Source organism: Acanthochromis polyacanthus, chromosome 16, assembly GCF_021347895.1.
Source record: "Acanthochromis polyacanthus isolate Apoly-LR-REF ecotype Palm Island chromosome 16, KAUST_Apoly_ChrSc, whole genome shotgun sequence".
In the NCBI taxonomy this organism is placed as follows: Eukaryota; Metazoa; Chordata; class Actinopteri; family Pomacentridae; genus Acanthochromis; species Acanthochromis polyacanthus.
The window spans coordinates 33,061,343-33,072,609 of NC_067128.1; the positions used below are offsets into that span (position 1 = coordinate 33,061,343).

General features: G+C 38.2%; 1 protein-coding gene across 1 annotated transcript in view; it reads left to right on the forward strand.

Annotated features, from left to right (window-relative positions):
- The window catches only part of LOC110958949 (acetyl-coenzyme A synthetase 2-like, mitochondrial), a 29,272-nt gene that overhangs the window by 17,602 nt on the left and 403 nt on the right, over positions 1–11,267 (forward strand). Inside the window, exons 9-13 of the mRNA XM_022205687.2 lie at positions 126–238; positions 2,032–2,158; positions 2,276–2,403; positions 10,916–10,979; positions 11,071–11,192. Of these exons, the coding sequence (XP_022061379.2) occupies positions 126–238; positions 2,032–2,158; positions 2,276–2,403; positions 10,916–10,979; positions 11,071–11,192 (554 nt within the window). The remainder of the gene's footprint in view (positions 1–125; positions 239–2,031; positions 2,159–2,275; positions 2,404–10,915; positions 10,980–11,070; positions 11,193–11,267) is intronic.

Sequence of the window (11,267 nt, forward strand, 5' to 3'; positions counted from 1 at the left end):
AAAGTGTAGAACATTTATTCAAACATTGTTGATTTTAGACTTTATAGTAGCTGTTTAGAATGCAAAAAGGATACAGCAACATCCCCTTTATCCTCTAACAAGTGTGCTCTCGTCTTGTTTTGCAGAGACCGGTGGTATCTGCATCGCTCCGAAGCCGTCCGACCCAGACGCAGAGATTGTCCCAGGGATGGCCATGAGACCCTTCTTTGGCATTAAGCCGGTGCTGATGGACACTGAGGTGTGTAAACTCGTGGGTGTGTGCGTGGGCGTAGCGTGCCACGCCGGCAAATGGACGGCTGAGAGCAGGCTGGAGGAGAGGCTCAGATTAGGATTATGAAACCGTCACCAGCTGTGTCACTTTTGATACCCACCCCGCTCCCAGCCGTCAGTCCAGCTCTGTGCGTGCCAAACTCCCTGTTAGAAATCTGTCACACTGTTCTGTTGCTATTGAGGCTGCTTTAGCCATGCACAGATTGGACAGACAGTTGGAGTGGTGTGTCTGAGCTGATCTCTTTTCCTCCCTCGCAACTGAAATGCACACAGTTTTTTCAAAAATCGAATGTTGTTGGGGGCTTCACAGTGGTTTAGTGGTTTCATCTTGCAGCTCGAAGATCCCCGGTTTGCATCCCGGCCTTCCAGGGATCTTTCTGCGTGGAGTTTGCATGTTCTCCTCGTGCATGTGTGGTTTTTCCCTGGGTACTTCACCCCACGGTCCAAAAACGTGCTGAGGTTAATTGGTGATTCTAAATTGTCCGTAGGTGTGAGTGTGATTGTCTGTCTCTATGTGTAGTTCTGTGATAGACTGTTACCTGTCCAGGGTGTCCCCTAATGAGGATTAAGTGGTGTATAGATGATGAATGGATAAATGTTTCTGAATGTGCCTTTGTGTTTTCTAGTAAGTTAATCCACAGGCTTTAATCAGTGCAGGTTAAAAACAAGCGTTAGGTACTGTATATGGTTGACATCTGGAATGAAGATGGAGTTGTAAATGCTCACAGGGTTTGAGAATTGGGCTAATTCCTGGGTAGGACAAGGAAGAATCTGGGTTGCCAATGAAATCACAATACAAGGATGACCTCATTTTGACAGTTTGGTCAATATTTGTGCTATAGTCCCGTCACTGAAATAGGAAATTCTCTTTTAAGATGCATTTTTACGTAGATTTTTCTTCTTTTTTTGCACAAAGTTACTTTTGCAATGTTAAATACAATCTTTTCATGGTTGTTGCGTTCACAGGGTTTCCAACGCTGTGCCTTTTTTTTTTCTGTCACCAAAGAATATTTTATACGTTTTGCATTACTGTTATCAGGTAAACAGTGATCGCACAGCATGCACAGAATAATACTTGTCTTTATGGCAAAATTAGATAAGCTCTCGCTTATCTGAGGTGTTTTTTGACTAAAAAGAGTAAATGCGTTTTATGAGGAATGGAAGCACCTTTTTCATTTTTAAGGTTTTTTTGTTTTTGGCCTCTTTTTTTTTTTACCCTTTATTAGATACGTGCAGTAGAGATAGACAGGAGAAGAGTGGGGGAAAGACATGCTGCGTTGAGGACCAGCCCCTGTACCCGTTGAGCTACTTGGGCATCCCAGAAACACCCTTTTCTAATAAGTTAATGTTTAACTTGCATGACTTCATTGTCTTTGTCTCCAGACAGCCTGAAACATGTCTGATACCAGCTGGCATTAAAGACAGCTTAGTTAATTGAAAACAATCTCTAGAGACTTTTCTCATTTTTCATTCCAAAGCAGTGAATGGAGAAGTTTAAATTCACTTGATAGTTATATAAAAACACAGCTCTAGTGACTCACAATATGTCTCCCATGATAATGATGGCTTCACTACACAGCAGTTCTGTGATGTTCGATGGATAACAGGACAATCATCAATGAGTACCTGGAGTAGCTGTTAAGTGTATCGATAATGCATCAGAACCAGGGGTGATATTAATGTAATTAATGTATCATCCTGTCTAAATGACCATGTTTCTGTTCTCTGGATTAACATTTATCACTGTTTTAATTCCTCCAGGGCAAAGTGATCAGTGGAAATGACACATCAGGAGCTCTGTGTCTGGCCCAGCCTTGGCCTGGTATGGCCAGAACAATTCACAACGACCACCAGAGATTCATCGAGACCTACTGTCAGCCTTATCCTGGTACAGTACGATGCATTCAGGAAAAGCAGCACACGTTTTCAGTGTTTTCTTAATTCGTTTTTTAAAATCCTTGTAAAAATAGCAGTTTTTGAATAACTATCTGCTGAAATGCTGCAGGTTATTTCTTCACCGGTGATGGTGCCTATCGCTCTGTGGAGGGTTACTACCAGATCACAGGACGCCTCGATGATGTTATTAACGTAAGCGGTCACAGGATCGGAACAGCAGAGATCGAGGATGCAGTGGTGAGAACAACTAATAAACCTAAAGGTTTTGTTAAAATAAGATTCTCAATTCAGATATACAAGCACTGACCACTTTATTAGATACACCTCGCAATGAAAAGGTTGGACCTCCTTTTGCCTTCAGAACTGCCTTAATTCTTGGTGTCATACTTGCAACAAGGTGTTAAAAACATTCCTCAGAGATTTTGATCCATATTGACATGATAGCATCACACAGTTGCTGCAGATTTGTCGGCTGAACATCCATGATGCCAATCTCCTGTTCCACCACATCCCAAAGGTTCTATTGGATTGAGATCTGGTGACTGTGGAGGACATTGGAGTACAGAGAACTCATTGTCATGTTCAAGAAACCAGTTGTAGATGATTTGAGCTTTGTGACATGGAGCATTATCCTGCTGGAAGTATCCATCAGAAGATGGTCCACTGTGGTCATAAAGGGATGGACATGGTTAGCAGCAACACTCAGGCAGTCTGTGGAGATTAAACCATGATCAGTTGGTATTAAGGGGCCCAAAGTGTGCCAAGAAAATATCCCCCACATCATTAATTCAATTTTATTAACCACGCCTGACATACGTCAGCGGGGTTACTGCATTCGCTTTTGTGTGTGTGTGTGTGTGTGTGTGTGTGTGTGTGTGTGTGTCTGGTCAGATATCTCTGCAAGTGCTGAAGTCAGGATAATCAAACTTGGCACTGAAGATCAGTCTAAGGTCCCCTGCTCTGTTGTGGAGTTAGAGGTCAGAAGATCAAGTTGGAAGGGATATACATAGGATGAACAAAATTGATACAGAGTATCATGCATGGGCGTGGTTCTGCCATCTACTGAGGGTTTGTCTAGTTTGTATAGCGCCAATTACAGTCAAATTGTCTCAAGACGCTTTACAGAACCCATATGCCTGACCCCCAGAGCAAGCCCAAAGGAGACAGTGGCAAGAAAAACACACTTAACAGGGAAAAACCACCAGCAGCAGCACAAACCTGTGATACAAGGCAGGATGGATCCATGCTTTCATGTTGTTTATGCCAAATTCTGACCATCTGAATGTTGCAGCTCAAATGGAGACTCATCAGACCAGGCAATGTTTTTCATATCTTCTATTGTCCAGTTTTGGTGTATCTGTGCCAATTGTATCTTCTTCTTCAAGGTTAGACGTGTTGAGTGTTCAGAGATGGTATTCTGCATTCCTTGGTTGTAACCAGTGCTTATTTGAGTTCCTGTTGTCTTTCTATCATCTCCAACCAGTCTGCCCATTCTCCTCTGACCTCTCACATCAACAAGGCATTTTGGTCCACACAGCTGCTGCTCACTGAATATTTTCTCTTTTTGGGACCATTCTCTGGAAACCTTAGAGATGGTTGTGGGTGAAAATCTCAATAGATCCACAGTTTGGGAAATACTCAGACCAACAATCATGCCACATTCAAAGTCAATTAAATCCCCTTTCTTCCCCATTCTGATGCTTGGTTTAAACTTCAGCAGGTTGTCTTGACCACGTCTACATGAATAAATGCATTAAGTTGCAGCCATGAGATTGGCTGATTAGCCATTTGTGTTAACAAGGTATTGAACAGGTGTACCTAATAAAGTGGCTGGTGAGTGTATATCACTTGATTTAGACAAGTACAGCTGAATTTGATAAATATTAATTGCAGTGTTTTTGACAAAAGTGCATTAGCGTTTAAGAGGACACGGAACAGCCTTGTTTAACAAGTTTAATCCAGAATTAAGTGCATTGTAACTTGATATAAGACAACGTGTTTTAAGTTAGAAGAGTTTGGATGACATACTAACCTATGACGTTTTAGTGACATTTTGGACCACATACTAAACTATGATGACTTTGCCATTTTTTGGACGACACACTAAAGTATGACGTTTTTGTCACATTTTGGAGAACATACTAAACTATGACGTTTTAGTGACATTTTGGATGACAAACTAGCCTATGACGATTTTGTCATATTTTGGACCACATACTAAACTATGACGTTTTTGTGACATTTTGTACGACATACTAAACTATGACGTTTTTGTGACATTTTGTACGACATACTAAACTATGACCTTTTTGTGACATTTTGTACAACATACTAAACTATGACCTTTTTGTGACTTTTTGGACCACATACTAAACTATGACGATTTTGTTATTTCGTGGATGACAGACTAAACTATGAGGTTTTTATGACATCTTAGACCACATACTAACCGAAGACGTTTTATTGACATTTTGGACGACATACTAACCTATGACGTTTTTCTCACATTTTTGACGACATACTAAACTAGAAAAGCACTCAGAGAGTGCAGACCTCCGCCAAGGATAGAGGGGAAAACAGGAAACCCATGCAGTAAAGGATCATGAGCTGGAATCAAACCTTCGTCTCTGACACAGTTCTGTTTACAAATCACCGCCTTAACCAGTTGAGCTATCTGGATACCTTGCTCTAGTTTGTTGGACGACATGTTAACCTATGATGTTTTTGTCATATTTCAGACCACATACTAAAACATACTTAAAAATTCAAAGAGATCCAGAATTCAGGATCCTTTCCGGATTGCCACCAAAATTAAATGAGCTCTTCCTTTTACTATAGTCTACATCCCCTCAAAATTTCAGGCGTTTTTGAGTTATCGAGCTAACAGACAGACAGACACACAAACGCCGGGTGTCACATAACCTCCTTGGTGGAGGTAACTATGATGTTTTTGTGACTTTTTGGACCACATACTAAACTATGACGATTTTCTCACATTTTGGATGACATACTAAACTATGATGTTTTTGTGACATTTTGGACGACATGGTTAACTATGACGTTTTTTTATAAAATGTTTTATTTTTTGCCTTTATGAAATAGTGACAGTGACGGTAGACAGGAGAAGAAGAGTGGTTGGAAGATATGCAGCAAAGGGCCACGAGCAGGAATCGAACCCGGGCCGCTGCGTCGGAGACCTATGTACCCCTGTACACAGTCGCCCGCTTAACCCAAAGAGCTATACGGGCGCCCCTAACTATTGCGTTTTTGTCACATTTTGACGACATACTAAACTATGACATTTTTGTGACATTTTGGACGACATACTAACCTATGACGTTTTTCTCACATTTTGGACGACATACTAAACTATGACGATTTTGTCATATTATGGACGACATACTAAACTATGACGATTTTGTAATAATTTGGACCACATACTAACCTATGACGTTTTGTCACATTTTTACGACATACTAAACTATGATGTTTTTGTCACATTTTTGACGACATACTAAGCTATGACGTTTTTGTGACGTTTTGGACGACATACTAAACTATGACCATTTTGTCATTATTATGGACAACATACTAAACTATGACGATTTTGTCATAATTATGACCACATACTAAACGATGACGTTTTTGTGACATTTTGGACGACATACTAAACTATGATGTTTTTGTCACATGTTGGTCGACATACTAAACTATGATGTTTTGTCACATGTTGGTCGACATACTAAACTATGAGGTTTTTGTCACATGTTGGTCGACATACTAAACTATGACGATTTTGTAATAATTTGGACGACATACTAAACTATGACGTTTTAGTTACATTTTGGACGACATACGAAACTATGACGTTTTTGTGACTTTTTGGAGCACATACTAAACTATGACGATTTTCTCACATTTTGGATGACATACTAAACTATGATGTTTTTGTGACATTTTGGACGACATGGTTAACTATGACGGTTTTTTATAAAATGTTTTATTTTTTGCCTTTATGAAATAGTGACAGTGACGGTAGACAGGAGAAGAAGAGTGGTTGGAAGATATGTAGCAAAGGGCCACGAGCAGGAATCGAACCCGGGCCGCTGCGTCGGAGACCTATGTACCCCTGTACACAGTCGCCCGCTTAACCCAAAGAGCTATACGGGCGCCCCTAACTATTGCGTTTTTGTCACATTTTGACGACATACTAAACTATGATATTTTTGTGACATTTTGGACGACATACTAACCTATGACGTTTTTCTCACATTTTGGACGACATACTAAACTATGACGATTTTGTGACATTTTGGACGACATACTAAACTATGACGATTTTGTCATATTATGGACGACATACTAAACTATGACGATTTTGTAATAATTTGGACCACATACTAACCTATGACGTTTTTGTCACATTTTTACGACATACTAAACTATGATGTTTTTGTCACATTTTTGACGACATACTAAGCTATGACGTTTTTGTGACGTTTTGGACGACATACTAAACTATGACCATTTTGTCATTATTATGGACAACATACTAAACTATGACGATTTTGTCATAATTATGACCACATACTAAACGATGACGTTTTTGTGACATTTTGGACGACATACTAAACTATGATGTTTTTGTCACATGTTGGTCGACATACTAAACTATGACGATTTTGTAATAATTTGGACGACATACTAAACTATGACGTTTTAGTTACATTTTGGACGACATACACAACTATGACGTTTTTGTGACTTTTTGGAGCACATACTAAACTATGACGATTTTGTCATATTATGGACGACATACTAAACTATGATGTTTTTGTCAAATTTTTGACGACATACTAAAGTATGATGTTTTGTCACATTTTGGACAACATACTGAACTATGATGCTTTTGTCACATTTTGGACGACATACTAAACTATGATGTTTTTGTCATATTTTGGACCACATACTAAACTATGTCGTTTTTGTCACATTTTGGTTGACATACTAAGCTATGATGTTTTTGTCACATTTTGGACCACGTACGAAACTATGACGTTTTTGTGACTTTTTGGACTACATACTAACGATGACGTCTTTGCCACATTTTTGACGACATACTAAACTACGACGTTTTTGTGACATTTTGTACGACATACTAAACTATGAAGTTTTTGTGACATTTTGGACGACATACTAAACTATGAATTTTTTTCGACATTTTGGACCACATACTAAACAATGACGATTTTGCGACATTTTGGACGACATACTAAACTATGAATTTTTTGTCATATTATGGACGACATACTAAACTATGACGATTTTGTAATAATTTGGACCACATACTAAACTATGACGTTTTTGTCACATTTTTACGACATACTAAACTATGATGTTTTTGTCACATTTTTGACGACATACTAAGCTATGACGTTTTTGTGACGTTTTGGACGACATACTAAACTATGACCATTTTGTCATTATTATGGACAACATACTAAACTATGACGATTTTGTCATAATTATGACCACATACTAAACGATGACGTTTTTGTGACATTTTGGACGACATACTAAACAATGACGATTTTGTCATATTTTGGACCACATACTAAACTATGACTTTTTTTTTTTTTTTTTTTTTTAGATGTTTGTTTTTTGCATTTATGAGATCATGACAGTGAAGGTAGACAGTAAATAAGAGTGGTAGGAAGACATGCAGCAAAGGGCCGCAAGCGGGAATCGAACCCGGGTCACTGCGTCGGGGAGCCGTGTACAGGGGTACATAGATCGCAGCTTAACCCGGTGAGCTATACAGGCGTCACTAACTACCACCTTTTTGACGACATACTAAAGTATGACATTTTTGTGACATTTTGGACCAGATACTAAACTATGACGATTTTGTCATATTATGGACGATATACTAAACTATGAAGTTTTTGTCACATTTTTGATGACATACTGAACAATGACGTTTTTGTGACATTTTGGACCACATACTAAACTATGACTTTTTTTAAAGAATATATTTTGTTTTTTGCATTTATGAGATTGTGACAGTGAAGGTAGACAGGAAAGAAGAGTGGTTGGAAGACATGCAGCAAAGGGCCGTGAGCAGGACTCGAACCCGGGTCTCTGTGTCGGGGACCCATGTACAGGGGTACGTGAATATCCCGCTTAACCCAATGAGCTATGTGGGCACTGCTAACTGGCATGTTTTTGACGACATACTAAACTATGATGTTTTTGTGACATTTTGGACAACATACGAAACTATGATGATTTTGTTATTTTGTGGACAACATACTAAACTATGACGTTTTTGTGACATTTTGGACCACATACCAAACTATGATGTTTTGTCACATTTTGGACGACATACTAAACTATGACAATTTTGTTATTTTGTGGACGACATACTAAACTGAGGTTTTTGTGACATCTTAGACCACATACGAACCTAAGATGTTTTATTGACATTTTGGACGACATACTAACCTACGACGTTTTTGTGTCATTTTGAACGATATACTAAACTATGACGATTTTGTCATTTTGTGGACGACATGCTAAACTGTGGTGTTTTTCTCACATTTTTGATGACATTCTAAAGTATGATGTTTTTGTGACATTTTGGACGACGTACTATGAAGTTTTTGTCACATTTTGGACGACATACTAACCTATGACGTTTTTGTGTCATTTTGAACGATATACTAAACTATATCGATTTTGTCATATTTGGGATGACATACTAAACTGTAACTTTTTTATTATTTTATTTTTTGCCTTTCTGAGATAGTGACAGTGAAGGTAGACAGTAAACAGGGGAGAAGAAGAGTGGTTGGAAGACATGCAGCAAAGGCCCACGAGCAGGAATCAAACCCGCGCCGCTGCGTCAGAAACCCATGTACAGGGGTACATGTGTCGCCCGCTTAACCCGATGAGCTATACGGTCGTCCTTAACTGTCACGTTTTTGTCACATTTTGACGACATACTAAACTATGACGATTTTGTTATTTTGTGGACGACATCCTAAACTGACGTTTTTCTCACATTTTTGACGACATACTAAAGTATGACGTTTTGACACATTTTGGACAACATACTGAACTATGATGTTTTTGTCACATTTTGGAAGACATACTAAACTATGACGTTTTTGTCACATTTTGGACCACATACTAAACTATGTCGTTTTTGTGACATTTTGGTCGACATACTATACTGTGACATTTTGTCACATTTTGGACGACATACTAAACTATGACGTTTTTGTGACATTTTGGACCACGTACGAAACTATGACGTTTTTGTGACTTTTTGGACTACATACTAAACTATGACGTTTTTGTCACATTTTGGACGACATACTAAACTATGACGTTTTTGTGACATTTTGGACCACGTACGAAACTATGACGTTTTTGTGACTTTTTGGACCACATACTAAACTATGACGTTTTTGTCACATTTTGGTCGACATACTAAACTATGATGTTTTTGTGACATTTTGGACCACGTACGAAACTATGACGTTTTTGTGACTTTTTGGACCACATACTAAACTATGATGTTTTTGTCACATTTTGGACGACATACTAAACTATGATGTTTTTGTGACATTTTGGACGCCATACTAAACTATGACAATTTTGTAATAATTTGGACCACATACTAAACTGTGACGTTTTTGTGACACTTTTGACGACATACTAAACTATGACGATTTTGTTATTTTGTGGATGACATACTAAACTATGATGTTTTTGTGACATCTTAGACCACATACTAAACTATGACGATTTTGTTATTTTGTGGATGACATACTAAACTATGATGTTTTTGTGACATCTTAGACCACATACTAACCTAAGACGTTTTCTTGACATTTTGGACAACATACTCAACTATGACGTTTTTGTCATATTTTGGACCACATACGAAACTATGACGTTTTTGTGACTTTCTGGACCACATACGAAACTATGACGTTTTTGTCACATTTTGGACGACATACTAAACTATGATGTTTTTCTCACATTTTGGACGACATGCTAAACTACGATATTTTTGTCATGTTTTGGACAACATACTGAACTGTGACGTTTTTGTCACATTTTGGACGACATACTAAACTATGACGATTTTGTCACATTTTGGACGACATACTCAACTATGACGTTTTTGTCACATTTTGGACGACATACTAAACTATGATGTTTTGTTGACATTTTGAACGACATAGTAAACTAACACATTTTAGTAACAATTTGGACGACACACTGTCATTTTAGTGAGAATTTGGACAAAATACTAAACTATGACATTTCTGTCATACTTTGGACGACATGTTTGTAACTTAAGCCAGCTGCCATATTGCTGCTGCATCACTGACTAGGTCATTGTCTTGGTTTGGTGAAAAGTCAGCACCTGTAGTGGAGAAAAACCCTGTGCTTGTTACTTAAAACAAAAGTATTTCAAGGATGTTCTCAGAAACCTAAAGTCCCACTCGTGAAAGGAGTAAAAACTCGTTTACTTGGAGTTAAGCTAAATGTGTAACGTTTGACATTATTGTGACACTAGATAAAAAGTCATGATGAAAAAGGTCTCCTTTATGACACCTTTTTATAAAAAGTATTGTAATTAATAAAGTAATCATTCATGTTTTTGATCCTTTTTCCAAAACTCAAGTTAAACTGCAAAGTGTTCGAATGATCCTGATGGTTACTTCTGTCACAGAATCAGTGTCCTGCAGTGGCTGAATCTGCTGTCATAGGATACTCACATGACATCAAAGGACAAGGTAATTCTGGGTCAACTTTTCAAAAAAACATGTTTCCCACATTTTGTAGTTGACGAGGATGAATAAAAATTTGTCTCTTTTGCACTGTCAGGTGTGTTCGCCTTCGTAGTGCTTAAGAAGAATGTAGATGTAGAGGAGGCGGATTTGTCCAGGCAGCTAAACGACATCGTATCCGAAAAAATTGCCAAGCATGCTTGTCCAGACTTCATCCAGGTAATTCTGCCTCCTATTTGGCAAACTGATGTTTAAGAACGACTTCATTGAGTTACTTTATAATTTTTTTTTTTG